This window comes from Numenius arquata, chromosome 4 (assembly GCF_964106895.1).
Source record: "Numenius arquata chromosome 4, bNumArq3.hap1.1, whole genome shotgun sequence".
NCBI lineage: Eukaryota > Metazoa > Chordata > Aves > Charadriiformes > Scolopacidae > Numenius > Numenius arquata.
In genome coordinates, this window is record NC_133579.1 from 39529110 (window position 1) to 39544648 (window position 15539).

General features: G+C 43.5%; 1 protein-coding gene across 1 annotated transcript in view; it reads left to right on the top strand.

Annotated features, from left to right (window-relative positions):
- The first annotated feature begins 1220 nt into the window (after nucleotides 1–1220).
- Nucleotides 1221–15539, top strand: part of TMEM245 (transmembrane protein 245) — an 82443-nt gene continuing 68124 nt past the window's right edge. Inside the window, exons 1-3 of the mRNA XM_074146462.1 lie at nucleotides 1221–1835; nucleotides 13595–13712; nucleotides 14925–15026. Of these exons, the coding sequence (XP_074002563.1) occupies nucleotides 1221–1835; nucleotides 13595–13712; nucleotides 14925–15026 (835 nt within the window). The remainder of the gene's footprint in view (nucleotides 1836–13594; nucleotides 13713–14924; nucleotides 15027–15539) is intronic.

A 15539-nucleotide genomic window follows, 5' to 3' on the forward strand; every position in this document is an offset into this window, starting at 1 on the left:
AAAACCAGACAGAACCACCACTTTTCAGTATTGGGCCTAGTTCCCAGTAAAAGCACAGATGCTTCCTTGTTAAATAACTTGATGCCAGAACATGTTCAGACAAGGCAAAATTCTCCAGCTCGTCTAACCAGTCTTTCTCTCCACCTTGCAATGATACTGCAAATTCCCAAATCATAGTATGGTCTGGGTTTGAAGGGACCTTAAAGATCATCTCATTCCAACGCCCCTGCCATGGACAGGGGCACCTCCCACTAGACCAGGTTGCTCAAAGCCCCATCCAGCCTGGTCTTGAACACTTCCAGGGATGAGGCATCTACAGCTTCTCTGGGCAACCTGTACCAGTGTCTTGCCACCCTCTTCCAGTTTGAAGCCATTATCCCTTGTTCTATCACTACATGTGCTTGTAAAAAGTCCCTCTCCGGCGTTCCTGTGGGCCCCCTTTGGGTACTGGAAGGGGCTATAAGGTTTCTCTAGAGCCTTCTTTTTTCCAGGCTGATCAACCCCAACTCTCCCAGCCCATCTTCATAGAAGTGCATCATCCCTCTGATCATCTTCATAGTCCTCCTCTGGAAATGCTCCAGCAGGCTGAGGGGCAGAATCACCTCCCTCAACCTGCTGGCCACGCTTCTTTTGATGCAGCCCAGGATGCCATTGGCTTTCTAGGCTGCAAGTGCACATTGCCGGCTCATGTTGAGCTTCTTCTCATCCACCAACAGCCCCAAGTCCTTCTCCTCAGGGCTGCTCTCAATCCAGTTTCTAGGGACTCCAGTCGCAGTGGGGACGGGAGCGCGCATAACGGGGCTGCGCTGCTGGGATGGGGGTGAGGACCTTGAAGGGAGCTGCTGCGCTCTTTCAAGCCCCAGCCCTCGGCACCCTTCTTCAGCAGAAGGCGGCGCCGGGCAGCCTCGCCCCGCACTCGGCGGGAACCGAAGCGGGACGGGCGGGGCGAAGGACGCCAGGGCTCCCGGGCAGGCCCTGCCCGCGGGGACGAGCGCGGCCGCCCGGCTCTCCGGGAGCGGAACTACATTTCCCAGCACCCTTCCCCCGCCGGCAACTCCCCTTCCCCGCCGGGCTGGGCGCAGGCCCGTGCTCGGAGCCGCACGGCGGCACTACAGCCCCCGGCAGCCCCGGCCGCCTCTCCGCGCCCTCACCTCTGCCGGCGGCAGCGACGGCCGGACCCGCGGCCGTGCCCGGCGCCGCGCGGGAAGGGGGCGGGCGCCATGGCTGACAGCGGAGAACCCCCGGCGGCCCCGGCCGCGGCCCCTCCGGGTTCGCCGGCGCAGAGGCGGCGGCCGGGCGGCTCCCCTAGGGCGGAGGGCGCGGAGGCGGCGGCCATGCCGCGGCTGCCGCTGAGCGGCCCGGGCGGGGCGGCGGGGATGTCGCTGCCGCGGCTGGAGAAGCCGATCAAGCAGGCCTTCTACAACACCGGGGCGCTGCTGTTCGCGGGGCTGTGCTGCGGGGCCGCCGTCCTGGTCTACTTCATCCTGGAGGCCTTCCTGCGGCCGCTGCTCTGGGCCGTGCTCTGCGGCACCTTCCTCCACCCCTTCAAGAGCTCCCTGACGGCGCTGGGCCGCCGCTGGCTCGGCCGCCTGCAGCGCTCCCGCACCCCCGTCCTGCTGGCCGCCCTCCTCCTCCCCATCTGCTTCGCCAACTACGGGGTGGAGGCGCTGGGCGAGCAGGTGTTGCGGCGGCGGCGGCTCCTGCTGCTCCTGGGCGCCGGGGGGCCCATCCTCTACGGGCTCTACTGCCTGGGCAGCTCCCTGGGCGTGCAGGTGCTGCTGGCCCAGGCCGCCCGCCTCATCTGCCAGGGGCTGGACTACTTCAGCAGCCAGTGGGTGAGTGCCCGCCTGGGGCGGCAGGGGGCTCCGGGGGTGGCCGGGTTCCCTCGGGAGTCGGGGAGGGGGGGAAGGTGGGCGGTAGTTGCCTCCTCTGGACCTCAGAGAGCGGGGGTTGTGGCCCTCCCTTCCTGCCTGCTGCCGGGCTGCCCCCCCCGGGGGGCGGTTGCCGGGCGCGGCGCCGGCCGCCATCTCACTTGTTGCGCGGCGGCGGCGGGAGGGGGTTTGCGGGCTTTTAAAATCGTGAGGCGCCTGTTTGAAGTCGCCGTAGGTTTGAGGTTTTTTTCTCCTTTTTTTTTTCTTTTTTCTTTTTCTTTTTTACGCGGAAGGACGCAGTCTCCTCGCGGCAGGTGGGTCGTGAGGAGACCTGGGCCCCAGCGGCGGCGGCGGGTGCCGGGGCAAACCGCCCGGCGTGGCGGCGGGGCAGGGCAAACCTGGCCTTCGCTGCAAAAAAACCTACGTGAAATAGCTGTTTAAAAAGCTCCCGAGCTCCAAGCCACGGCGTGGAGGGGGTGCCGTGTACGATCAAGTGGGTGCGGCGGGAGCGAACCCCTTTTCTCTGTGGGTGTTTCGTGTCCGTGGTTCAGCCGTGCCCCAGTCGGGAGACGCTGTGAAGTCCCAGGCAATTTCTAGTGAGGTGTTGGGCAACCACGGGCTCTGCTGAGCCGTGAGGTGTCTGCTAAGCCTTGTGAAATAGCGGCTCCAGCTCCGCAAGTGGCTTGAGGGAGGGAAAGGCGCCGCCGTTAAGGCTGGCTTCTCAGTGCACTGATCTATTTATTTATTTTTCTCGAAGTGCCAAACGGTGCGAACTCAGTTTGAACGGTAAAAAGTCAAGGTGTTTATTTAACTTACAAATGTTACTTATGGTAACAAAAGATTCCGGGAGACTGCTTTTCCCTGTGTTGTCTTCAGTAGATAGACTAGCTAAAACCTCTGGCATTTTCACTTTGTTAATTACAACTGAAAATGCAAAAAATACCGCATATCTAAAGTAAACGGATATGTGAAAGCACAGAAGACCAGCAAGTTGTACTTCTGCTAAATACTGATGCGTGATTGGCGTGCTCAGATTGCTTGGTGTCAAAGCCTTTTTTTTATATGTCTCTAGTTTTTTAAACAAACAACCTACAACGTAGGATGTTTGTTTACAAATGTACAACTGCAAGTGTAGTTTGTTTAAACAAACATCCTACAAAACAACGTTCTACCTCGCCTTGGGTGGAAAATGACACATGCAGTTGGTTTAATGGGGATATACGTGGAGATAAAACCGAACAACTGTCTAAACCCAATCTTCTTATGTGGGCAAGAGAGAGAAACTATCAGGAAAAAAACCATACTCTAACAAGCTTGTCCAGGCTTCTCATTTTGAATTACACATGTTCTTTGAATACTAGTTTTATTCCTTTGGTTGAGACGGTGCATGCTGATATCTCAAACACAGCTTCAGAGGTGTACACGAGAAACAAACAAGTAATAGTTCTCCTGTGTGCACTGACAAAGGATATTTTGAGCTATTTCTAGTGTGAATAGGATGGACTGGAGAATGTATTGTGTCTCTTGAAGGTAAACATTGGGAAAAGAGATTTTCTTGGCTTTCTATTCTTAAGTGTTGTCATATGCTGGAAAATGTCAGGGGAGATGTGTTTCTGGTCTGTTTTGTCCTCAGAAGTATAATTAGTACTGAGTAGATAGAGACATTCTTTCCCTCTCTCTTTGTATAAAGAGGTGAGATACAACCATCTTTACCTTCAGCAGTGATGGAAGAATGTAAGCATGGCTTGGTACTGATGGAAAGTTTTGATCAGTTGCCACACAATGTGCTTGATCAGCTTGAAACTTTCCTTTGCATCGGCCTGCCTGCTTTATTTTTAACAAACCAACGATATTGCTGTACTAACCAACTTGACTAAGTCCAGTCTTTTATTCAACCATGGTTAATTAAGCTGTACTTACACTGGATAAGTACAAGGGTACTAAAGGAATTTGCACTGATTTAACCTCACAACTATGGTTGTAATGCACTGCTGGATGCCTGTGCGTGCTTAGTGCAGTTTTGTTTAGCAGTGTCTGATACTTCTGTTTTGCACTGCTGTTTCGATACTTGTGTTCATTGAAGTGCTGTAAGACTTTAACTGGGCAAAAGATAGAAAGCTCCCAGAATTGTTCTGACTTGAGTTCCTTGGGAAGATTTTGAGTTCAATGTCAAAATAACTGACCATGGACTTCCTTAAGCAAACCCGTTGCAGGAGCTTTCTAAGCAAGCTGCCTAAGTCTCTTTCTGGGGCCCTATATGAGAAAGAGAAGCCCACAGTTTCTTTGTGAATAACCTCAACTCAGCCTGGCATCATCTGTACACTTTACAGTGTTTTTCCTAGCCCAGTTTTTTTTAATTTTGCTGTTACCTGATTTGCATTGTCTCAGAGCTGTAGCAGGATAACTTGATTTTATCTATGCTGCTGAGGACCCTTGGGCTGGATCAGTTAATAGTATCTGCTTTAACTTCAGCTAAGCATTCTAAAGCTGTTTAGTTGCCATGTTATATTGCAGGACTCTGTTTGCATGTGTACAGTCTGCTGCCTAGCTGCACAGGAATTTTGGGTATTACGAGTCAGTTTGCTCCATTGTACTGTTCTTTTCTGGGATCTGAATCCTCCGCAGTTCCTTCTGTGTGTTTTCTTGCATGAAGATTACAACTGTTTTTGTTTGTAGATACTCTGTGTGATAAGCAAAAGTAATGGTAATTCCATTTCTTGTACAGTTTCTTTTAGCAGCCCACTAAGCCAATCTAGATTTCTGTGTTTTGGAATATTTTGATACGGAATAACTTAATTAACATAAAATAAGCACATTTTCCCCTTGGACAGCAAGGAACACTTTCATGCCAAGAATACAATATATAAATCATTTTTTTAGAAGCATAAAAGAGACAAGCAAGAATGGCTTGGTTTTAAGTGTGAGACCAGTATCTGACTTACTATGAACAAATGTACTATGCTATTTTCATCTTGTGAACTATGAAAGTCTGCTTCAGCCACCAATGAGGCTGCTTTGAGCTGTGAAGATGTACATTGTATTTATTCTTATTTGGAGCTTTCCCCCATCTGGAAGGTCTTGCTACTTACAGAGAAGAACATGCGTGGTTGTCTTCTCCCTTTCTGATTCCCTCTGTTGTGCTGCCAGAGAACTGAGAGGATGCCTGTCATTAGAATTTGACTGAGAACAGAATGGGTTTTGGGGATACCAATTTGATGCTCTCTAACTAGAGTTATTTTTATGATACCTATTAGGCTGTGATACAGAGACGGACGTTCTCTTCAGTTTCAGAAAAAAATGTTCTCCAAATGCAGCAATTGGATGTGATAATGACATAGTAAACCGTATCTTGGCACCAGTATGTTACAGAGCTTTCTTGTGCCGTTGTCACCATTGCCCTCAAATTTGGGAAAGCCATTCATGGTGTTGCTGAATGAAGATATGCAAACGGTGTATGCCTGTCTGCAGTACTTAAGTCACACATACAATTTAGGAATTAGGAATCCTAGATAACTCTGTGGTAGACCTGTTTGATAGGTAATTGCAAAACACTGCATTTGAAGAACAAGTCCAAGATTGTAGGCTGGTCTACAAGCATCTTGTTTGTACCATCTCCTTTTCTTTCCCTTCGTGCTTTACAGTTCCTGCACCATCTTAGAAGCAGCTTGCTCAAGAAATGTAGTAGGGTGCTGGACCTTAAAGCTAGGAGCTGGTTATAGATTCCAGATGAGTTCCTTGCTCTGACTCCAGTGTTCTCTATGGGTTGTTTGCAGAAGTCTTATGTAGAGGACATGCAGTCTACATGAACTTCAGGTACATAGGGAAGGGGAATATTTTCCTGTATCTTTTTTCATAAAAAGGAGGGGAGTTTGTCCCGTAGTGGACTGAATATAGTCTTATACATTTATATGCTATGGCAATTTCAGCATGGTTATCCTTGTAGTTAGTATACCTCCTGAAAACTAATCTTGGACTGCCCTGTTGCCCTAGTTTTGTAGGAAGTATGCTTGTATCCAGCACTGTATCTAAGGTGTGGGAAATTCTTCTGCTTTTTGGCAAGAGTTCTTTAGCCTACTTTAGCCTGTGTCATGGTTTGGGCTGGACTGGCCACTGAAACAAACGGCAGATACTCCAACTTCTCTCCCAAGTGATGGAAGAATTAGATAGACTTATGAGTTGAAAAGAAACTAAACTACTTTATTGAAATATTAGTAATTCCCAATTATTATTTGCCCCAATGGGGCAAATAACGAAATTAGTTGACCTTAGTTGTTGTAGCAATAAGCATGAGCAAGAGCCTCTCTGCATACTGTTCCTTGGTATTCACTATAAATATCAGGCCTTATCTCCGCCATGAGTGGACACTGTATTAAAAATACGCCATTAATTTCAGAGAGTTAGAAGAGGCTTAACTGAAAAGTAAAATTACTAAAAAGAAAATAGGTTCTGTTTTACCTCAAACAAGGACAGCCTGACATTTTACACTTGTGGTAATGTACAGGAAATGCCAACTATTGGTTGTGTATTCTTTTCTTTTTTTCAGTAGGGTTCACATGCTCGTATTTATTTCAAAAATAGTTGGTTTGTAGATTTCAGCAGATGAAATTAATTATACAGCTGCTCTACATTGACTCTGAAATTCATCTTGGTAAATTAAATCTGATATAATCATAATTGGCAGAATTCTCTGGAGTGAACTTGCTTACAGAGCTGTCAAAATCTTTCTCCCATGGCCAGTCATTCTTCCTGGATTTGTCACAAGTTATTGGTCAGGGTTAGAACTGTGTACTTGTGTGAGTATCAGTGTATTTTTATATCTCTGACTGTACTAGGTACAACTCATTTGGTTGTAGTGGCTAGAATGCATTTAGAGGAAGTAATCAACCCTTTCCTCACTACAGTGCTGGGCAAATGTGGAAACACCGTTTGCCATGACCACTCCATTGGAATATTGTCAAAGTAGGTGTTGTCTGTTTTGTCCGGTCAACTGTCAAAGCCGTCCACCAGGGAAGCCTCCATTTGTGTTGACACTAGGTTTCAGCAGTCCGTAAAGTAACCCTTGCAGACTGAAATTCTCAAACATGCTTCTTGAAAAACATTTTGAGTCACGGGTTCCAAGATGCTTGGCTTCCACAGTGCTATTGAATACCACCTGTGGAGGCAAAAAAACATCTATGTTTTGTCAAGTTCACTTTAGAGCAATTTCTCTTCTGGCAAAGGAAAGGGTTAAGTTTGACTACAGTGTTGGAGTAACTATAAATGAGAAAAACACAGTTCTGATTTTTGAGATGCCTATAATTCCTGTGTTTTGAATGTTTCAGATTGGGTTTAGGTTTTTTGAGGTTTGTTTTTGTTTTTCTTCCCTTTCTTCTAAAACTTGCCCAGCATAAAAAAACCCACACCTGAAAAAGCCCTTAAGTATTTTTTCTGCTGTTTATAATAATCCTTTCATTATTTGGTATCATGGCTTATAAATCATATAACCAGGTACAGACTGTAAACACATCTTACCAAAACCACACTGTTTGGTTTGTTTTCACAACTTGGTGGAGTTCAACTGTGTAGAGACTGCAATGTGGCCTATTTAAAAACAGGATGAGGAGAGGCAGGGAAAGATTGAGATGTTGATAGTGTTTTCCACTTTTGTTTTTCCTTCCACGCCCATCCTCAGTTTTGGGAGAACCTGCTGTGAGGTACCTTTCTTGAAAAGGCTTGTGAGCTTTTTTAGATTTAGATGTATGAACTGCAGCCCCAGGCGCTAAGCTGACACTAGCTTTGAGTCTACTGATATATGCCACATAAAATTAGGGGGGTTTTTTGCTATTTATATGTGTTGTTTGAACACAATGATATTTCATTTTCTACCGCCTCTGAAAGGGATGCTTGTTGTGGAACTGTCCAGCAATATTTTAACTGTGCTCTCTGTAATAAAGGAAGAAGGTGAAGAAGTTGTGTATGCTGAGGAGCCGTCTCTTGTGAAAGTGTCATCGTGAAGCGCGTCAGAGGAGTAGCGCTCTGTCTGCAGGGAGAGAATTTGATGTTCTCTGAAAAACATCTTTTCACAAGTGAATCTTGAAAAGTTTGATTTCTGAATAGTATTCTTATTAGTGGAGTTTCTCCTAAATAACTTTTGTATTAAGACAGGAAAAGTGAACTACATGAGGAACATTTTCAACATCCATAGCTGCAGTGTTCTGGATATCTTGGATGTAATGTATTTCCTTAAATTCATAGTGTAGGAAATGTTGCAGGACTCATTCAAAATATTTTTAACCCACGTGTGTCAGTGTTGATTTTGATGGTCAGTTCTCCCCTGCCCCAGGATTCTAGTTAGAAGTTCATACTTTGTCCTTTCAAAAAGGGTTAGTCTTGCTAAACAGCAGGCTTCTGTTTCACTTGGTTTAGTAGTCTGCATGTGTTAATGCCAAACATATCTACATGGATATATGTCAGAATTTGGGATTCTAGAAGAAACAGAACTGGTATGCTGTTCTAGTCCTTTGGGTTTAGGACAAGGAATAACCCAGATTGTCAGGTTTTTGCTTACTTGGATTCACTTAGGAAAAAAACCCAGGATGTCATTTACCTGCTTGGGTAAACAATGGCTTCCTTCCAATGGTTGAGTTTGTTTTGAGGTGGGCAATATTATTGTATGTGTGATTAGTTGATTTTGCATCTATTTGACAAAGACTGTCACTATGCTAAATGAAGGGCAAGTTATACTTTCTTCATTCTGCCAAATGCTGCATATTGTGGGATATTTCCTTTTGTGTACTGTGGAATATACGGTCAAGCCACATGGAATTAATTTTGGTTCTGAAAGATGGAATAAAATGACATTTTCATAATTCCTCACCTGCCTCCTTATTACCTTTTTTATTGTTTAGAAAACCATTTTCAAATGAACAGACAGATAAACACTGTGACGTTCATAGTGTCAAACAGTTTGGCTTTTAGCAGTGTATTTAATGCCTTGTATCACTTCATTTTTCAAGTCCAACACTATTCAGCTCAGCTTTTTGTGGTAGGTTCATTTTCCTTCACCCGTCTGCAGCACCACTGAGGAGGAAGAGGTAGAAATAATGAACTGCTGTTAAAAGACCACTTCTTCAACCAGCTTCACTCAGCGCAGCACTTTGTTTTAAAAGTTTTAAAAGTTTGCAAAAGTGCCGTATGAATGTTTGGTCAATGTTTTTGAGGATTTTATATTTTAAGAAAAACCAATGAAAATCTCAATTTCCAAATAAAATTTTATTTTTAATTGTTAAGGGGAAGTGGTGAGATAGTTCAGACTCTTTTTTTTTTTTTTTTTTTTCCAATCATAACCCTGAAACAAACTGGAAAATGGGAAACTGTTTGGATTGGATCCGTAGTTTCATCAAACAGTTTACGTGAAGTGGGTGGGAAATGTGTTCACTGCTGGATGTTGCATTGTTGGGGCAATGTTCCAAGGAAGGCTGGGTCTTTCTGACAGCTTTGCGACCAGTTCTTGCTTATTCCACTTCAGACATATGCTTCAGTCATCCTGTTGTTTGGTGCCTGTCTTGTCTCTGTTCAGCCTGTTTAGCTACAACTGAATTAGATTATAAACTCTTGGGTTTTCCTTCCGGGTAGTTTTTTATCATCTTAGGGGGCTTGAGCTGCCTGGCTGAACGTTGAAGCTGGTGTGTGGAAGAGGTGGGACTGCCTGACTGGCAGTGGGAGAGAATGAACTGCCGCTTTCAATAGCAGTGAGCTATTGCATGAGCTCATCTGTAAAACCTCTCCCTTGGAGATTAACTTGCTGATAGGAAAAAAGGGAGTGAACTGTGTAAATAAAGAATTTTACTCTTCAATACAAATCGATCTAAAAGTTGTCAAGAGTTGAGTGGTGAGAAAGAGTTTGTTCTCATTGAAAATGATGCCAAAGCTAAGAGTGTCTCAGATTTTCAAATTGTCTCAACTTTAAATGGACATGGAAACAAACTTTCAGTAATATTAGTGGTATGGTCACGCTGATCAATCATAGACTTTCCAACACTGAAATTTGAAAGAAAAGTCAAAACACTGAAGCAGATGCTTGAGTTTAACAAAGCTGCATCTTTCTGTGGTGTAATTTTGCCTGAAATTGGCAATTTAAAGAGAACTGAAGCCCTCCTGACTTACCTAGACATCTCTAAATCTGGCTTTTTAAATTTACCTCTGTAACCCAAAAGTGGATACTGAAGACCAAGAAACTGCACTGTAATCTTACAGCTATTTATTCAGGGAAGCAGGCAGTCTTACATCTTATGTCTAAAAGCAAAACAACATTTTGTTCAATTTGTGAGGGGTGATACAAAATGCAAAGGAGATGCGAGAAAAGAGGTCTTTGCTGTCTGCTCAGACAATGAAAATAAGTGAGGGAAGGAAGAAGGAGACCTTACAGGGTTAAACCATCCTAATATTCTGATAATATGGGAGTTATGCATGTCTGTAAAAATTAATTGTGATTGAATAGGCATTTAAAATCTCAGTGTATGGTGAAAGTTAGGCATCTGCGACTGACTTCAGCTTGATACATAAATAGTTTATGGTAGCTAATGCATTCTGCATTATCTGAAATGTGTGTATTAATTACCAGGTTTGCTGTATACTCTTGTAAATCAAATTTATAGGCGTTTTGGCTTAGCATGGAATTTATATCCATTCAAGTTTCAGTACAATAATTACGGTAGCTTAATTTTAATGAAAGTAGGCAGTATCTTTTATTCTTCATTTCCATGGTGTCAGTTGTTGAGATGGACATGTAACAATAGTAAAGAGGCTATTAATATTCTCATGCTCTAGTAGCCAAAACCTTTGGAGACCATTCAGAAGAGCAGTGGGAAAGGTTATATAACATGCATTTAAAGGGTTAAGGGGAAAAAGAAAAAAAAGGTGGGCTGTTGCCAAGTTAGTATGGGGTGAAATCCTAGTCCATGTCAATTTAAGTTAATTTGCTTTGTCAGTTGCTTTCAGCTATGAATTGTTGGAAGTAGGCTACCCTAGTTCCCATGCAGTGTATTCCTTGCAGCACAGGGAAGTGCTTGGCTACAACATTAACTGATAAGGAACTGATTACTCCATGGTGTCACTGAAATTAAATGTCTTGCACCGGTGAATTGACTGCATAGGTTTTTTTACAGGGCTTCAGAATTGTTGTTTGATCACAGAATCACAGAATCACAGAATCACAGAGGTTGGAAGGGACCTTTTAAGATCATCTAGTCCAACCAATGAAAAAAAAAAAAAAACACAACACAAAAAACCAAAAACAAAACGACCACACACGCAACCCACACACACACCACCACACCACCCAACACTAATCCATATTCCCAAGCACTATGTCAACTCCTCTCTTGAATACCTCCAGGGATGGTGCCTCAACCACCTCCCTGGGCAGCCCATTCCAATGCCTGACAACCCTTTCAGTAAAGAAATATTTCCTAATATCTAACCTGAACTTCCCCTGGCATAACTTGAGGCCATTGCCTCTTGTCCTATCATCTGTAACTTGGGAGAAGAGACCGACCCCCGCCTCTCTACAGCCTCCTTTCAGGTACTTGTAGAGAGCAATAAGGTCTCCCCTCAGTCTCCTCTTCCCCAGGCTGAACAGCCCCAGCTCCCTCAGCCTCTCTTCGTAAGACTTGTGCTCCAGACCCCTCACCAGCTTCGTTGCCCTTCTCTGGACCTGCTCCAGCACCTCAATGTCTTTCCTGTGGTAGGGGGCCCAAAACTGGACGCAGTACTCGAGGTGGGGTCTCACCAGTGCCGAGTACAGGGGGACGATCACCTCTCGGGTCCTACTCACTACACTGTTCTTGATACAGGCCAGGATGCTGTTGGCCTTTTTAGCCACCTGGGCACACTGCCGGCTCATGTTCAGCCTGCTGTCGACCAACACCCCCAGGTCCTTTTCTGCCAGGCAGCTCTCCAGCCATTCTTCCCCAAGCCTGTAGCGCTGCCTGGGGTTGTTGTGACCGAAGTGCAGGACCCGGCACTTGGCCTTATTGAACCTCATCCCGTTGGTCTCAGCCCATCGATCCAGCCTGTCTAGATCCCTCTGCAAAGCCTCTCTACCCTCCAGCAGATCAACACTCCCACCCAGCTTGGTGTCGTCTGCAAATTTGCTGAGGGTGCTTTCGATCCCCTCGTCCAGGGGATCACAAGAAGATGACTTGTTTATTTTAAAATAAGCTATTTCTCTCTGTTCAATAGAAATAAGAAATACTTTTACTTGGATCGTTTGCTAAGCTTTTAGAAATGAGAATTGATGAATTATTGTAACTTACAACACGAAGAAATTCTTGAATCCTAAACCCTGAAATGCTGGCTTTTAGTTCAGCTACATGCATGGCTAAAATCACCACAACATGTTTTGCTTTGTTGGCTGTTAAACATAGGCTTATGCCCTGTTAGCCTCCTAGTTCTGGCATATTCTTAATCAGAAAGTTTAATTTGTTGATATTCCTGAGTCTCCTATTTGTAATTTATCAGTAAACTTAAAAGCTAAAGAGAAAAATTGCCTTGATGCCGCAATAGTAGTACTTGCTTTCCACACAGGCTGTTGCCTCTTCAGCATGAGTCATATAGTGCTGTTTCAGTGTGTTCTAATTGCTTGTTCTGTGTCTCTGCCAGTGCATTCTTACTTATTACAGTGACATGTGATTCAGCAAATGCTGGTAATAGAAGTTCTGTCTAAACTTCATTGGCATTTATAGATTTGTAAGTGTAAATTTGAACGTGTCCTTAAGTGGTTATGAATAGGGAACGTTTGCTGACTTTGGGCCAGAAGTGTCAGAGGTTTTTTTGGGGTGTTTTTTTTTTTTAAAGGATGCAACATTGAATTTTTATTTTTACAGGTTCTCATACCTCTTTTATTTCACATCTTCTGCTGAGTAGGAGCTTTTTTGCCTCCAGTTGCCTGTTCTGCTTTCTTCTTTTCAGCATTTTCAAGCTCAAATTCTTTACCTCAGGATTCTTAATTAGAGTTCTCTCTTGTGATTTACCTGATGAGCAGAGTTGCAGAAGGCTGCTAGAAGCAGCAAAACCAAAATGACCACATCTTGATACATTGTCATGGACATTTTTCTGTCTCTTTAGTGTTTTTAGTTAAATATTTGATAAAATTACATGTCATAAGTCATTTAAAGGCATGACTGTTTTGTGGACTGATGCTGCTGAGGAACAGCAGGGATTTTTTGTGCTCTTTAATGGCTGTTTTTGACTTAAAACCCACTTTGTCTCTTGGGACCGGGACAGAGGAGCTGGCACGCTGCTCTGTGCTGGAATGAGTGGTGCTAGGCTGGCTCTGCCTCCCTGTGGCCCCACTGGTGCCGCTTGTGGCCCTGTTTCATTTAGATTCTCACCTTTCAATAGTAGTTCCAGAGTAATTGTTTGGTCTCACCTGCAAAAACATCTCCCATCAGGGTTTGTGTCCAGCGCAGTGTGTGTACCCCCTCATGTTAGAACCATACTGAAGGCATGTCTAGCCCATCCTTACACTTTGCACAAACTTTACATTTCTTTTACATGGAGCAAAACTCCTGTAATAAATTGACAATTCTGAAATACAGGCTTCTTAAAAATTAGAACCTGACTTCGGTTCTCTCAGTATGGCAGTTAGGGGTGCGTGCATGTGTGTGTATGCACACACATCAAAATATAGCTGTATTGTACTTGCATATGTATACATACCTGTGTGTATCTCTTTCTTAAAGATATGGACGTTGGTAGTTGGTTACCTGCTGATGGTTTCATTCAAGTGGAATATAAGCACTGAACGTTACTTAAAAGCAGTCTCTGTCCCTGTCTGGATTATGCTGCTGTTTCACTTAGGTGAGTAACGAGAAGTTGTTACTATTCTGTTTTCTTGCAAACAAAGCTACTTGCTTGCTCTTCCACTAAATCTTTATAATGGAGTCTTAGCTGAGATGCAGGCTGTTGTCTCTGCTCAGTAATTCTGGTTGCATGTGGTCAGCAGGGAGTGTTGGAGTTTGGAATGGGAAGGGAGCAAGATGCTGAGCAATATGTGTCTTCTGCTCCTCCTGCCCAGTTTGTACTTCCCATGGTTTTCCCTTACTTGGCTCTTACAGTTGCAGGCCTGGTACAGTCTCCCTGACAATGAGGAAGGGCTAGGGTCACATGTGGGGGGATTTAGATTTTCACTTGTGATGATTTTTAATATTACTGTTTTCTTGAGGGCGTGCCATTGGCCAAGGCTGAAGTTGTAAAATGCATTTAACAGTAATAATAGAAGCAAAAAAAAAAATTTCTATCAGTAATCAAAAAGCATGTCGATATGATATCAACAATATCAAATAAATTTGCCGGTAATCTATATAATCTGTTAATACAAATACAAGAGTATAGTAATTTATTAGTATTAGATTTATTTTACATATTTAATATAACAGATTATCAGATTGATTATATTATCAGAGTTTATGGTGGAAGTATTATGCAGATAATAGACTATCATGATGGAAGGTTTCAGAGTGTACTCCATGATTTGCTTTAGCAGCAGGTTTCAAGGGTCGTTCTGACTATGTAAGGACACTTTTCTGCGGTTTTAAACTATGCGTAATGACTTTGCTTACATTTTGATAGTGTTTTATTTGCTGGAAGTACTAGCTGAAAAGCCAAAACCCAAGAAGGCACTGCTTGATGCTACACTGTAGAGATCTAACATAAATAGGGGTTTTTGGAGGGGAACTTGATTTGCCTCTGATATCTAAAATGTTTTGATTTTGTGTGTATTTTAATGTAATTTTGCATGTAGTTTTTAAAATTGTTCTCAAAAGTATGTCAGCATAAAGTCACTGAAGTTAGAAATGGTAACAACTTGGTTTATTCATTGAGAAACTTGTTCACCTGTTCTTTCTATTCTTCCTTTCCGTGAATGTAGAAAACTTTTTGCTTTATGACACTTCTTAGTTTCTGCCCAGATGGTTCATTGTTGTTGCGGTGTCTTTCTTGGTTTTGCTAAATGTGGAGTTAATTAATGGCATAATTTTTCTTGTAAAAACCCCACAACCCTGTATCTTCCAGCTTCTGTGGCAGGTTCCTGGAGAATTCCTGTGTTTCTGGTTATAGTTGTACTGATGACTGTAGGCATGTTGCACGAACAGCAGAATGGAAAGGAGTCTTCTGGTAAGGAACAAGTTACTATTTTTGTAAATCAAGTGCAAGAATCTGGGCCGTGTTACTGTAAATTCAATATCATATGGATTACAAGAATTTACTGTAAGATTTTTAGTATGTTTGTTTCAAAGGGGTTTACACATGCTGAAGTGAGTCTTTGATTCTTTACAGAAAATCTTTGCAATAGACTAGTGTTTGTTTTCCATAGAAAATTAGTGACTCATTATCAAGCCCGATTGCTTAAGTTTACAGAAACCTGTATGTAGTTATGAGCACAAAGGAAGCCCAGGAAATTTGAAATCAGAGGCTAATTTTGAAAGAAATGAGCAATATGGGTTTAGTAGCTCCTATAATATTGAGTATGAGAGAAACTGAGACAACTCTATACAACGAGTTTCTTATATCCAGTCATTCGTTTTTAAAATACCAGTTTCTTAAAAGTATGGTTGGTGTTTAGACTTTGAGAAAAATAGGATTTACCTATTGTGAGTCAATTTTGCATAAAAGCAAATGTCAGGTGTT